Here is a 15,251-nt window from a genome sequence, read left to right on the forward strand (position 1 = left end):
TCATCTTCTAACGATATTTGTTGATATGCGTTCGGGTCGACCAAGTGCATGGCACCTGGTGGCACGGGGCTTTTCCAGCAAAAACCTGCCTCAGTTTACCAGAGCTGCCTGCTTAGTGACGATCACACTTGTAAGAAATTCCATTATTTTGGTGGTTTTTTTGTTTTTTGAACCTAAAAAGTAATTATTATATCACAGCCATGGGTCCCAAGAAAGTCAGTGGTAAGGTTCAACATATGAAAACACATGCGAGGATGACCATAGAGAAAAAACAAAGAGATCATTCGTAAACATGAAGATGGTATGCGGGTTGTTGATGTAGAGTAGAGGATGTCCCTTCCTCATTTATTAAGAAAATGTGTGCAGTATGAAAAAAATTGCAAAGTTTTGCTGAAAAGGGTCACCCAAATCAAGCTGTAGCAGGCCATTGTGTTAACTTTTTTGGGGGAGCCCCTACGGCTCCCCGGAGCTATCCATGGCTGATATGGATACCTAACTATTTTGCATCAGTCGATGTGGGTGGAGTTCTAGGCCTATGGGGACCACGAGCCAGAAGCTGGCCCCCATCACAGAGGCAGGGGGAAGCAATGGCCCATAGAAATGCACATGTTGTTTGGATCATTCTATATCTGCCATCAACCGGGACAGGCACCCAGAAAGGTAGATGCCACAAAACAGTGTCTTCTGGTTAACAATGAAAATCGACAAACAAGTGGACAGAACTCCCCAAGAAAAACGAACACACAAGCATGACGTTACACGAGCCGCGCCGCATGTCTGCGCAGGGGGAGCCCCAAACCCCCGAGCTGGCGATCCCCACCTCAGTTCCTCGGCTGATGGGATAGTGCATGGTCGTGTGGCTCCAGCTCCGGTCTTCTCTCAGTGCTGTGACTTGTTTTTCAGTGCTGCTCTTACAGTGGTCGTGTGAGCTGGGAGTAGTATTCTCAGGTACTCGGGCTGCATGTGCTTAGGGTCACCTTCCCTGAGTGCCCTGTAAGTACCTCTCTTGGGGCTTGGGGGTTGCCTTCCACAAGTCACCTTGGGTCTACCTCTGTTGGCTTTCGCTGCGTGGCGTTGGCCGCCCCGAGGGTTTGGGGGTTTTACTCCCTTGTTTACCTGGGGTAAGTGGTAGTTATAGCACTGGTGGGGCGCAGGGTACTGCGTAGCTAGTTTTCACCTATAACAGCGGCCGGCTTTGTTCCCTCTGGGTACGTTGTTCACTTGTGTGTTTTTTCTTTTCTTTTTGTTTTTGCCTGGTGGGGGTCTGCCTTGTGTTCCCTCCCCCTTATATTAGGGTCATTTGTGTGGTGGCACCCCCTGCTTCACCCTCACGGGTGGACACGTCCCATGGGTTCAGCTTTAGCAGTTTGCTTGGTAGTTTGGGGTGCTGGTTAGCAGTGCCCTGCCTGGGATAACCCTTAGCAGACCAGTCTAGGGGCCCTGGGAAACCCCACTGGGGCTCTCGGGTCCGATAGTGGAGACCCTTGCGTCCCCTCTCGCTTTGTGCGAGTTGAGGGTTGCTCTGTCCCTTGTCTCAGGGTGAATCTCATTGTTTTTGCCTCCGTCATGCTGCCTGTTGGGTCAGTGACACATTCGACCCTGAGTCCTGCGAGCTGTGTTGCTTGTTCGTGGCTCATTTCACCAAGTCTGCTGATGAATTACCTTGGGTGTAGGCAGCTCGTGCGTTGCAGGGTAGGATGTTGCAACAAGCTCGGGTTGTTGCTTCCCCAGACACCCGAAGACTGCCCCGCTTTGTGTAGGGAACCAGACTTGGGGGTTTTGGTTGCTTCGGCCTTGGTTCCGGCCACGCCCCCTTGTTTTTTCCCTTCGGTGGTTCATTCTGTTTTCCCCCTCCTGCTTCTGGCCCCTAGGTGTTCTGAGGGCTTCGGGTCGGGGCGGGTTTAGAGGTTTCTGAGACTTGGGCAGTTTCGGGGTTGCCCCATCTGAGGTAGCTGCGGAGGCATTCGAGTCTGTTCCTCTGGCCGATGCTCTGGGGTCTGACCAGTGGGCCCCTTCTTTTCCAGCTCTTTCGGCTGCCTGCCCCGGCTTTTTCTTGTGTTGCCGGGGCTTTGGAGGTCGACTTGGCCCCCCGGGGCCTGGTGTAGAGGCTCCTGGGGTTGGGGAGGAGCTGCCTTGGGGGCCTTGGGCTCCATTGGGACCCCGCCTGGATTTCCGTCCTTCTGAGCGGGTCTTATTGTTGCAAGGAGGGGGGTTTTCTTTTCCCCCCTCTTCGTACGATTTGGACTTGGGTTCTGCTCCTCCCCGGGTTCGGTTCCGTGTCCCTGTGGTTTCTTCAGTTCCGTCTTCCAGAGTTTTTGGGTACCCGCATCACTCTGCCTGCGGTGCGGTTGGCCTTTGCGGCTTACCTCCTGTGTGACCCGGAGTTTGCCTCCGTACTGGTTCCTTCTTCGTTCAGGTTTGGATCATCGTGTCCTTACTGGGTGCGTTGTAAGGTTCCGGGTTCATCTTGGCTTGCAGACTGCCCCTTGTTTTCGCTGGATGCTTGGGACTCGTTCTGTCGAACCCACACATTTTGAGTGGCGAGAGGCGTTGATGGTGGTCCAGGTTTTCCTGGGGGGCAATTTTGCGCATCTTAATGAGTGTCTTTTCGCTCCTACCCTTCTGCAGGATGTTGGTGCGGTGCGGCTCCTTGTGCAGGTTCCTTCCCTGTCGGCTGCACTTGTGGCGAAGGAATTGCGCGCTCGTGGATTTTTGGCTTCAGTCCTGCGTTTCTTTTCCCTCCTGGAGCTGTCTTCGGATTGGCTTTGCAGAGGATGTATAGGCGCTTGGGACGTTCCTAAGTCTGGCACCTTGGTATCTGCTGCTCGGGCATCGTCTGCCATGTTGAAGCTCTTTGCGCCAGTCCTGCAGGAGGCGTTGCTACAGTTTTGTTGTGGGGGCATCAGTGCTACCGCTTTCATTGTCTCCCCTTCAGATTGTATCTGGCTCCTCGCATGTTCACACGCCTTACCCGGGTCGTGGTGGCCCGTTTGCGTTTGTTACGTGTTCGAGTGTTGGCTTACCTCGACGACTGGCTGGTTGGGCTCCCGGTCGGTCCGCATGTTTGCTCGCCAGGGATTGGTGTTTCCCAGCTCGCTGGGTTCGGGTTCCTGGTGAACTGGCAGAAGTCCCGTTGGTTCCCTACCAGGTTAGGTCCTGGCTGGGTCTTGTGTGGGACTCTCGTACCACTTCCTTGTCTCTTCCTCTAGAGCCTCTCCTTCAGCTGCGGTCTTGCCTGTGTCTGTTTCTGAGGGGCTCCTAGGTCACCCGCGGTTGCTCGAGGGTTTGTGCGGGGAGCCTGAACTTCGCGATGTTGTTCTGCCCGCTGGGTTGGGTTTGGCTTCGTCGGCTGTTCTGGTTCCTTCAGGGACGTCCCCTCCGCCTCGCGCGCAATCGCTGGGTTCGACCCCGGGGGCTTTGAGTCGGCTGCTGCATCGCCGGCTTCATCTACAGGTTTTTCGGGGTTCAGTGCCTTGGCACCTGCCCGAGCCCTCACTTGATGTGTTTCCGGATGCGTTGTTGCTAGGCTGCGGCTTTGTGACCAGTGCTCTCCAGGCCGGCCAGGGGCGGTGTGGTCCGTCCTTCTGTCGGGTTCGCAGCATTGTGGTCCGTCCTTCTGTCGGGTCCGCAGCATAGTGCGGGTGTTCGCGGCAAAGTGGTTCTGCTCTTCGGTGGGTTCGGGTCGCCCGCGTATTGACGTTCCGGCTCCATTCGGACTGCTCTCCGGTGGTTCCTTGCCTGAACCGAAGGGGTTTCATTGCGGTCCTTGACTCTTTGGGGTTGGTCGCTTCGGGTGACTTGTCTGCTTAGTTCTCGGGGTTTGGCTCTCCTTCCGTTGGTTCTGCCAAATGTTTGGGCGCCCGGAGGTGGACCTCTTCTCGTCAGCGTGGTCGAGGAGTCTTCCGTTTTCTGTGGCGCCCTTCCCCGACTGCGAGGATGTTAGGTTCGACGCCTTTCGGCGGGTCTGATCGAGGTGGGGGTTCCTGTACGTCTTTCCCCAGGTTCAGCTGTTGTTCCTGGTCCTGGCTCGCTTGGAGGCTTTCCAGAGTTGTGTGGTCCTCTTGGCCCCGTGGTGGCCAGCCCAGCTATGGTTTCTGGTGCTGCTTGCACGGTGTCCGAACCCGGAGGTTTTTCCGCAGTTCCGCCTCTTTCTGGAGATCAGGCCGGTCTGGTACGAGACTGGTTTGTTCTTCTATGCGAGTCTTTGTATTTGGTGTTTTTGACTCGTGTTTCTCACCATCCCTATGGTGAGTAGATGGCTTCTTTGTTGGTTTCCCACCTGCAGGTTTCTCTCGGTGGCGGTATGAAGTTTAATGGCGGTCCTTCCTGTTCTTTTTTGCCCTTTGTCGTTGTTCCTCGCTTTCGTTCAGGTGGTGGTGTCCTTTCTCTCCTGGTTGCTCCAGGCCCATCATCTGCTGCCTAATACTGTCGCCTCGTATTGTGCGGCGCTGGCGGAGCCGCTGCTGCTAGCTTTCGGTATCGGGTCCAAAGTCTCAACTTCGAGTTGAGGATTGGAGCACCGACCGCCTCCTGGGTAAGTCCCCTTGTTTTATTAAGTAGTCTTTGGGGAAGTAGCTTTGGGGAGCTGTAGGGGCTTTCCCCAGTAAACAGGGTTGAATGTAATGAAACTCCATTTTCTGGGTCAGTCCCGGAGGCCTCCCCGGCACCCTTCCGCCCTCCGGTCAGCGGTTTTTTCGCGATTTTGATATCCAGCCTCAGAACTGGGGCGGGGATCGCCGGCTCGTGGGTCTGGAGGCTCCCATTTTCCCTCCCAGGAGGGGGGAGCTGCGCAGACATGCAGCTCGGCTCGTGTGATGTCATGCTTGTCTGTTCGTTTTTCTTGGGGAGTTCTGTCCACTCGTTTGTCGATTTTCGTTGTTAACCAGAATAGGGATTTGTTTTGTGGCGCTTACCTTTCTGGGTGCCTGTCCCAGTCGATGGCAGATATAGAATGCTCCAAATCACATGTGCATTTCTATGGGCCATTGCTCCCCATGGCTCTGTGAGGGGGCCAGGTTTTGGCTCGTGGTCCCCGGTAGACCTAGAACTCCACCCACACTGACTGATGCAAAATAGTTAGGTATCCATATCAGCCATGGATAGCTCTGGGGAGCCTCCGAGACTCGCCCAGAAAATGGCGTTTCATTACATTCAGCGCTGGTTTTTTTAATGACAATGTGATGTCTCACTTCAGACAAGTGTTACAACATAGGGAAAAACAAGTGTTGCTAGACAGGTTTTTAGTGAGAAAAACAAGCAGGTCCTAGTGGTATGCAGGCAAAACGTAGGAGAGCTAGAGTACCCCAGAAAAGTCATTACTGCCTGATGTTATAATGGAAGGTGACTTCCCCTTCCAAACACTAACACCTCTTCTCCCTCCCTCCTCCTCACCGTCTTCCATATGCCAACATGTCCTCATTCAAGATAAGATATACATACTGTATTGTAGTGTTATTCGGTATAAAATGTATTTTTAAGTTAATATTTTTTGGGGGTGTGGAACGGATTATTTCAATTCCCATTATTTCTTATGGAAAATTTGTTTCGACTTACAGTATTTTGACTTATGATCCGTCTTTGGGAATGGATTAAAATTGTAAGTCGACGCCCCACTGTACTTCGAGTTTGCAAAACATTCTCTAGTTTACTCTGCTTTTAATGAAAGGCACACAAACCCAGAAGGTTAGCATAAACACTGTACATCTTGGGTGAGTTTAGTTCAATTTTTAATGCAAAGTATTTCAGGTCAATGTTGTGATTAGTAGTATTATTTTCTTATGCCACTTTTTCTCCTTGATCAGTGTCCATACAAGACTGTGCGACGTGAGCACTTTTTAAGACACATAGAAAATGTTGCATCAAAACTACAGACCATTTTTGTGTGACATCTGTGGGAAAGCATTCAAGAGACAAGATGCTCTGAAGTAAGTGACCAACATTTATTTTGGTTATTTTGCCATTAATTTTGATAAATTGACACATTATTTTTTTGACAATGCAGTACAAATAACTGTTGACCAGTAAACACACTAGAAGGTGAAGGGACGAAGACGTTTCGGTCCATCCTGGACCATTCTCAAGTCGATTGTGATGAGGGAGGTGATGAAGGCAATAAATAGACAAAAGAGAGGTGAGGAACAAGGCAAAAGGCACAAACGGTAAGATGTAGTAGAGGGGATAGTAGTAGGAATAAGAACTGCAGAAGGCCCATTGGCCCATATGAGGCAGCTCCTATTATAACCACCGAATGAGAAGGGGATAGTAATAGGAATAAGAAGAGGATAGCAAGGGAACGTAAGAGAAAATAATGAACAGAAAAAAAAGAAAAAGAAAAGGAAAGAGAAAGAAAGATCAATGGAAGGGTAAGCTTATGTTAGGTCACGTTTATTAGAAAGATTATAGCATTTGAGTATATACTGTGAAAGGGAAGAGTCAACAGCAAAAAACCAGGACTCAAGTTCATGTTGGGTACGTTGTGTATTTAGAGCCGATTCAACAAGAATCTTGTTGATTGGACCGAAACGTCGCCGTCCCTTCACCTTCTAGTGTGTGGTCTGGTCAACATACTTCAGCCACGTTATTGTGACTCATCGCCTGCATACAAATAATTGGTGCAACTTCAATAAATATCTTTTGTATTTATTTCAAGCAGAATACCTGTAATCATAAAACCAGCGTTGAATGTAATGAAGCGCCAATTTCTGGGTGAGCAATGGAGGTTCTCTGAATCTATTATAACTAATTCAGTGCCATACTACTAGGTTCCATCAGTGGCAAAGTTCTAGTGACCTACCAGGGACCAGGAGCGAAAACCTGGCCCTGCAGAGAGGCACAGGGACCAGTGCCTTATGACACTTTACATTTAAAGCTATACTTTATATTTAACCATTGCACTGCTCCACATTATAATATGACACCCCCGTTGTGCATTGAAAAAGAATTATTTCAAAAAAATTATTTCCTCTTATATTGTTAAAATGCAGTCTCTGATCATGGAAAACTAAAATAAAATATTGTATGTGACACAGCTCTGATGGAGCTGAGAAGTTGAGCAATTTATGGGCGCTGAGTGAGTAGGCACTCGGACACATCCGACCCCGCCGCCTCATCGGGCGACAGTTGCTGCGAATGTCATTTTTCACAATTATATCAATGTCTCTCATTCGTTTCTTCTCTGGATTTTTGCTGTAATATTATTCAAAATTGTATAATTTTTGGAACTGATATAGTTAAATGTGTGGAATTGGTTAAGTTTCATTCTTGGAGCTTAGGTTAGGTTGTCCTCTGTTCGGACAACAGTTAAAGGCTATACTCAAACATATTTAGCTCATATATGGTGACACCTATATTATATTCTCAGATCAATCAAACAATGTTTGTGCTGTATTACACTATATACACGTGGTATATATATAAATACATTTTTTGTGCACCATAATGAACTACAAAGATCGTGTGTTGAGAGTTTATATTCACAGGACAAGATTCCAAAGTCAGGCTAACAGCCAACAGTGAGTGTGGCAGGGACTGCCCCAAATACATTTTTGCATAATTATTTCAGCGTTTGTAAATGAGTATATATCATAGTTTTCCCGGAGCTATCCAGGCTGATTTCGCTATATTAGACTTTGTCATCGGTCATATGAATGGAGTTCTTTAGGCCTACCAGGTACTACGAGCCAGAACCTGGGCCCCCCCTCAGAGAGGCACAAGGAGCAATGGCCTATAGAATCCCCCGTGTTTTTGGAAGCATTCTATATTTGCCATTGACTGGGTAAAGTACCTAGTAAGGTAGGCGTCCCAAAACAAACCCCCTATTTTAGTTCAGAAATTGCTGCTGAAAGCCGAACGAGCATGACGTCACCACATCACCACGCCGCCATCTGCGCAGCTCCTCCCTTCCCGGGAGGGGGAAAGGGGGAGCCCCAGACCTCTCGTACCGGCTACCCAAACCTCTCAGTGCTGAGGCTGATGCGCTAGGCTGAAGTCGTGTGCTCTGGCTCCTGAATTGTCTCCAGCTCTGTGCCTAGTGGTGTGGGGGCTGTCCCATTGGGGGTGCGCGACCCAGGAGTATTTCTTCAGTACTCGGGCTGCATGTGCCTAGGGCTACTTCGACTTACGACCTGTCTCTGGGAACGGATTAAATTCGTAAGTCGAGGCCCCACTGTACTAGGTGAATGCGGTTATTGTCATGAATATTATTAGGGGAATGCAGTCATCATCATATGACGATTTAAATAATTACTGTCTTGATTTTTACATGTATGGTGAAAATATGAATATAATAGCAATCTGTGGATGTAATGGAGTTTACCGTGACCCATGAAAAAAAATCCTGCTACCATTTCATGGTTATGTGTACTGGGATGAGCCTGCCGTAATAGGGCCACACAATGGTGGCCTATGACTTTCTTTCTTAGATCAAGATTTTAGATTGTGGCAGTGGTGTGTGACACTTGCTTGTTTGCTTGTTTCCATGGGATTTGGAGGGAGTTCTGCCTCTCTGTTTGGTTTTCAGTTGCAATTTTCTTACTCTGTGGGGTCTGTTTTGTTATGCCTACCCTTCTGGGTGCCTAACCCCGGTTGATGGCAGATTAGGAAAGCCTCTAACCACAGTGGGATTTTCCAGGGGCCATTGCTCCCTGTGCCTCTCTGAGGGGAGGGGCCAGGTTCGGACTCATGGTCTCCGGTAGGCTGAACTCCATTGACTAATGCCCTATTCTTACATTCATCCTATTCTTACATTTTTACCTGCTCTTCACCTCACTCTCTTACCTTATATTTGCCTGAACCTTCCTCTGTTCTTTCACGCGGCTTGATAATGATCCCGGACGGACCGGGACCATTGTTGCTTGATCATCATATGTTCAGCCATATTATTGTGACTCATCCTCTGTGCCTGGCTGTTGTACCCGGTAGGCCAGCTAGAACTCCTGATGCATCCCAATAGATGGCACACTATCAGTAGTAGAAGCATCTGGTAGCCAATTGGGCTCACCCAGAAATTGGCATTTCATTACATTTAAAGCTGGGTTTTTGGTGGAAAACTAGATGGCAACCCCACGCTACCTGGGGTTGTCTGGGCGCCTGACAGCTGAGTGGACAGCGCTTAAAATTCGTAGTCCTGAGGTTCCGGGTTTGATCCCCGGTGGAGGCGGCGACAAATGGGCAAAATGTTTCTTACACCCTGATGCCCCTGTTACCTAGCAGTAAACAGGTACCTGGGAGTTAGACAGCTGCTACGGGCTGCTTCTTGGGGGAGTGTGTAACAGAAAGGAGGCCTAGTCGAGGATCAGGCCGCGGGGACGCTAAGCCCAGAAATCATCTCGAGAAGAATCTCAAGATAAGATACCTCATCAGCCAGCCAGCTTACATAAACCCTGGTGTCCCTGATGGGGTATGCCACTCATATAGGGCCTCATATTTTTTTATTTCAGATAAGTGGTGTTGTCATCCTTGGAACATTTGTTTCTTGTGGGGCCATTTGTAGTATTGTACTGTATTGTTCTCCATATCTTCACGTATGTTCTATGCCACCTATAATGCTTGTACCCTGACAATAGAAAGACACTCACATGATTCCAGCTCACTCGGCTAAAGCATCAGATAAGACAGTTTTAAGAGTGAGCAAGTGGGAAAAAACACTAGCAAGCCACTAGAAACCAGCACTTTCCATCAGCAAGCCTTTCAAAGGGTTAAGAGGTCATGTACTACCTGGAAATGAGATACCTTAAGAGGAAGCAGCTTATAGATGAGGCACCCTGAAATTTGCAGGGAAGATAACCCATACCATGGCACCCAGAGCAAACTGTCAACACAGAACATGCATAAGGTGGGGTGGCACAGACATTAAATAACATTAAGATATGCACATCAAGCAAGATGTGTGCACTACAGAATGAAAAAGCATTGTGAAGGATCTAGTAGTAATCATGTCAGAAGACCTTACCTTTAAAGAACACAATAAAGTAGCTGTTATGACTGCAAGAAAAATGACAGATTGGATAACAAGTATCTTCCAAACAAGGGATGCTATACTAATGATGATACTTTTTAAGACACTAGTGCTCTCTAGGGTGCAATATTGTTGCACACTAATAGTCCCATTCAGAGTCAGAGAAATTGCTGACCTTTAGAGCTTGCAAAGATCCTTTACTGCTAGAATCCACTCTATAAGTCATTTTAATTATTGGGACTGATTAAAAGGTCAAAATTTGTGTTCTCTAGAGCCCAGGCAAGAGAGATACATAATAATCTACACATGGAAAATTTTAGAGGGACTGGTTCCAAATCTGAACACAGAGCATCATAATCATAATAAACATCATAATGAACATCATAATTACACTTACCGATAGGTAATGACATGAAACCAATAGGCATGGCAGGATGTGCAAAATAACCCCTTGAAAAGCAGAGATGCAATAAGTATGCTGAGGGAGAATTCTATTAACATCAAGAGTTCAAGACTTTTCAGCACTCCCGCTACACATAAGGGGCATAACTGGCCGGCCTCTCACAGTGTTCAAGAGAGAACTCGACAAACACCTCCAAAGAATACCCAATCAACTAGGCTGTGATTCACACGCATCCAACAGCCTGATTGACCAGGCGATCAACCGGTAGCCTAGTCGGATACCGGGCTGGGAACCACGGAATTGATCCACGGAACCTCTACAAGGTAACCAAGATATGGAACAATACCATTCATCGGCCCTGCATGGAATAATTATTCCAAAGATTCTTAACGTTAGTTATCTTAAAGTCAAAATGTGATAGTGGGTCCAGCAAAGCGGAGTGCCCTTGGATGCACACCATGCACATAAATAATGGGAATAATGGGCTGGCTGGGAATCTAGGTCTCCTAGGCTGTCATCTGGTGGTGAGGAAGTGTATCTCGGTAGATGACTTTGCTACAGTTATGGTTGCATTGTTATTATCAGGGTTACAACTTTTTCCAACCAGTTGCTTGTTTTGGAGGGCATTTTGCTTTCTAGTAGGATTTTCTTGATCTCTTTGAGGGGGAGGGGGCAGATTCTAGTCTTCATCCCAGGTAGGTGCTTGTGTGTTTTCAGAGACCTGGTGTATTTCCCAAAGCTTGGCTTCTTGTAGGTTTTACTGAATTAAAGTACCATAAAAGAATCCCATTATAGTTTAATATAAATATTTTTTACTTATACTACTTCAGGCAGCACTACGTGTCACACTATCAAAAATTGGCAGAGGGCAGCAGTGGACAAGTGGGACCATATGGATTTGTATGTCATATATGTCAAAAGATCTGCAGGTCTGCAGCTTATCTTAAAGAGCATATGGTATGTTTATATAATTTACATTATTTTGGTTAAATTAGTTAGAAACATCCCAGAATTTGCATCTGTTCATATTATTACATGCCATATTTGACTTTAGGACACTTTTGTACACTGATGTATATTTAACTGTTGTCAAACATTAGCCTTTTCTGGGGGGAGCCCCTTCGGCTCCCCGGAGCTGTCCGGGCTGATATGGATATGTTAAATTTTGGCATCAGTCATGTGAATGGAGTTCTAGGCCTACTGGGGACCACAAGCCAGAACCTGGCCCCCTCAGAAGAGGCACGAGGAGCAATGGTCTATAGAAATCCCCGTGTGGTTGGGAATATTCTATCTGCCATTGACTGGGTCAGGGCACCCAGAAAGGTAAGCGCCCCAAATCAAACCCCTATTCTGGTGAAAATATTGCTACTGAAAGCTGAACAAGTGGACAGAACTCCCCAAAGGAAAAAGAGCTAACAAGCATGACATCACCACGTCACCACACCGCTGTCTGCGCAGCTCCCCTCTCCCTGGGAGGGGGGAAGGGGGAGCCGTAGACCTTCGTGCTGGGGATCCACACCCCAGTTCTTTGGCTGATGTGATAGGCAACAGTTGTGTGACTCTGGTGCCTGGTTTCTTGGATTTCAGCTCTGTGCCTTATGGTTTGGTGCTGTTTTTTCTGGTGGTGCGTGAGCCGGGAGTAATTCACAAGTACCTGTAGGCTGCATGCGCTTAGGGTCACCTTCCCTAAGTGCCCTGTAAGTACTGCCCTTGGGACTTGGGGTCTCCTTCCACAAGTCATCTTAGGATCTACCTCTACTTGGTATTTTGCTGCTCGGTGCTCGACCGCCATGAGTGTGCTGGGGTGTTTTCATACATCCCTGTTTGCCTTAGGGTTAGGGGTAATTTGCTCTGGTGGGGCGCAGGGTGCTGCACAGCTAGTTATCACCTATTATAGCGGCCAGCTCTGTTCCGCCTGGGCACGTTATCCTCTTGTGGGGTTTTCTTTTGTTTTTGTTTTCTTGCCTGGTGGGGGAATCTGCCTCTGGTTGGTTGCCCCCATTCTCTATACAGTATATATTTCTTTGTGGTATCCCCTGCTAGGCCCCTGTGAGTGAACACATCCTGGGGGTTCAGCATTTAGTAAGTTTTGTTGGTAGACTTGGGCACCAGTTCATAGTACCCTGCCTGGGCTTCCCTTAGCGTGTTTCCTGTCTAAGGGTCCTGGGAATCCCCGCGGGGGCTCTTTGGTGCAATGGATGCGTCCTCTGAGTCCCCTCTCGCTTTGTGTGAGTTTGAGGGTTACTCTCTCCCCTTGTCTCAGGGTGACATTCACCGATTCTGCCTCCGTCATGCTGCCTGCTGGGTTGGTGACACCTTCGACCTAGAGTCTTGCGAGTTTTGTTGCTTGTTTGTGACTCGGTATACCTAGTCCACTGATGATTGTATTCAGGTGCAGGCAGCTCAGGCATTGCATACTCGGTTTAGGTTGCTGCAACGCGCTAGGTTGGTTGTTGACCCAGAAGCCCTGAGGCTGCCCCATTTTGGTTATAGAGACCCAAACTTTGGGGTGTTGGTCACTTCGACTTTGGTTCAGTCCATACCCCCCTCATTCATCCTCTGCTGTAGTTTGTTTGGGTCCTTCCCCCCCCCCCCCCCCTCTGCTTCCAGCTCTTAAGTATCTGAGGGTTTCGGAGTCATGGCAGAGTTTAGTTGGTTTCGAGACTCGGGCAGTCTTGGGGGATGCCCCTTCCGGGGCGGTGACGGAGGCGTTCGAGCCGGTTCCTCCTGCGGAAGCATTGGGGTCTGATCAGTGAGGCCCCCCTTCCTTCCTACTTTTCCGGCTGCTCTGCCCTTTTCTTGTGAGGCTGGGGTTTTAGAGGGGGGCTTCCGGGTAGCAGCGGAAGAGCAACGTGACAGTGGTGACGGAGGCGTTCGAGCCGGTTCCTCCTGCGGAAACATTGGGGTCTGATCAGTGAGGCCCCCTTCCTTCCTACTTTTCCAGCTGCTCTGCCCTTTTCTTGTGAGGCTGGGGTTTTAGAGGGGGGCTTCCGGGTAGCAGTGGAAGAGCAACGTGACGGCGGGGGGTAATGTTTGCTTGTTTGCTTGTTTCTTTGCAATTTGAGGGAGTCGTAGAACCTTGGCGGGAACCTTGGGTCCCAGGTTGCAGCCTGTTGTCTCGACTTAGCGTTGTGGAGTTTGTGGCGGCCGCCTCCTGAGTCAGCCCTTTCTTTTCCTTTTCTTTGGGTATGAAGCTCCAGGGAGCCGTAGGGGCTCCCCACAGAAAACCAGCGTTGAATGTAATGAAATGCCATTTTCTAGGTGAGCCCCGGAGGCTCTCTGGCAACCCTCCCTCCCACCGGTCGGCGTTTCTTTTTTTTTTGCGTTGGTTGAAGCTTAGTTTCCGAACTGATGTTAGGCAGCCGGCGCGGTGAGGTCCGGGGCTCCCCCCCCTCCTCCTCTCTGGGTGGGGAGGGTTACGCGGACGATCAGCGCGGCAGGTAAAGTGTGATGTTTGCTTGTTTCCTTGGGATTGTAGGGAGTTTCTACCTCTCTGTTCGTTTTTTTGTTTTAATTTTTTACCATGTGGGGTTTGTTTTGTTATGCCTACCTTTCTGGGTGCCTAACCCCGGTCGATGGCAGATAAGGAAAACCCCAACCACAAGGGGGTTTTCCAGGGCCATTGCTCCCTGAAACCTCTCTGAAGGGGCCAGGTTCTGGCGCTGGTCTCTGGTAGGTCTGAACTCCTTAGCTAATGTCCCAGTCTAACATAACACACATTAGCCCAATAAGCTCCAGGGAGCCTCCCGGGTTCACCCACAAAATGGCGTTTCATTACATTCAACGCTAGTTTTTTCCTAGGCCCTGTTTTTGTTAGCACTGGCCTCTGGGGGTCGGGTCAGAGAGCTTCCTGCTCTCCTCCGGTGCAAGGGGGTTTCTGCTCTTCTGGTTCTGGTGGTAGGTTTGTACATTTGCAGCCTTCTCCGTCTTTTCCGGTGAAGGACGCGACGGCTGCTTTCCGGAGGGGTCCTTGGGTTATTGATGCTTGGTTGGTTTGGCCAGGGTGCATCGTGTGTTGTGTCCGGTTGCAGCTCTTCGCCATTACCTGCATGCCGTGGCTGGGGATGCACTTTGCATTGATCCAGTTTCCTTCATTCCCTGTTCCAGGGCTTGGCTCTCCCAGGTCGTTCACAGAGTTCTTAGGTCTAGCTAGCCTGCGGTCTATCCTCGCGCCCGTGCTTTTCGGACGTTGGCAGGTTTTGCAGCTGTGTTTGGTAACATGTCTTGGGTGCATTTCAGGCACAGGGATTTGGAGGTCGCACAGGTTCCTGGCCCGCCCTTTATTTTGTGTGAGTGTCTGCTCCTGGACGTTCTTGTGTTGCTTTGGGTCGCAGGTGGCAGCCTGTTGTCTCGACTTCGTGTTGTGGAGTTTGTGGCGGCCGCCTCCCGGGTTAGCCCTTTCTTTTTCTTCACTTTGGGTATGAAGTTCCAGGGAGCCGTAGGGGCTTCCCTCAGAAAACCAGCGTTGAATGTAATGAAACACCATTTTCTGGTTGAGCCCCCGAGGCACCCTGGCTACCCTCCCTCCAACCGGTCAGCTGATTTTTTTGCGTTGGTTGAAGCTTAGCTACCGAACTAGAGTGCTAGGCAGCCGGCGCGGTGAGGTCCGGGGCCCTCCCCTTCCCCTCTCGGAGAGGGAAAGACTGTGCGGATGAGCGGCACGGCAATAAAGTGTGATGTTTGCTTGTTTGCTTGAGATTGTATGGAGTTTCTACCTCTCTGTTCGGTTTTTTATTTTAGATTGTTACCATGTGGGGTTTGTTTTGTTATGCCTACCTTTCTGGGTGCTTAACTCCAGTCGATAGCAGATAAGGAAAACCCCCAACCACAAGGGGGTTTTCCAGGGCCATTCCTCCCTGAAACCTCTCTGAAAGGGCCAGGTTCTGGTGCTGG

At 49.2% G+C, this 15,251-nt stretch overlaps 1 protein-coding gene across 1 annotated transcript in view; it reads left to right on the forward strand.

The window, feature by feature from the left end:
- Positions 1 to 15,251, forward strand: part of LOC123770247 (uncharacterized) — a 206,576-nt gene that overhangs the window by 108,719 nt on the left and 82,606 nt on the right. Inside the window, 3 exon segments of the mRNA XM_069339627.1 lie at positions 5,802 to 5,852; positions 5,855 to 5,924; positions 11,189 to 11,315. Coding sequence (XP_069195728.1) covers positions 5,802 to 5,852; positions 5,855 to 5,924; positions 11,189 to 11,315 — 248 coding nt within the window.

The sequence above is a fragment of the Procambarus clarkii genome, chromosome 42, assembly GCF_040958095.1.
Source record: "Procambarus clarkii isolate CNS0578487 chromosome 42, FALCON_Pclarkii_2.0, whole genome shotgun sequence".
Classification (NCBI taxonomy): domain Eukaryota; kingdom Metazoa; phylum Arthropoda; class Malacostraca; order Decapoda; family Cambaridae; genus Procambarus; species Procambarus clarkii.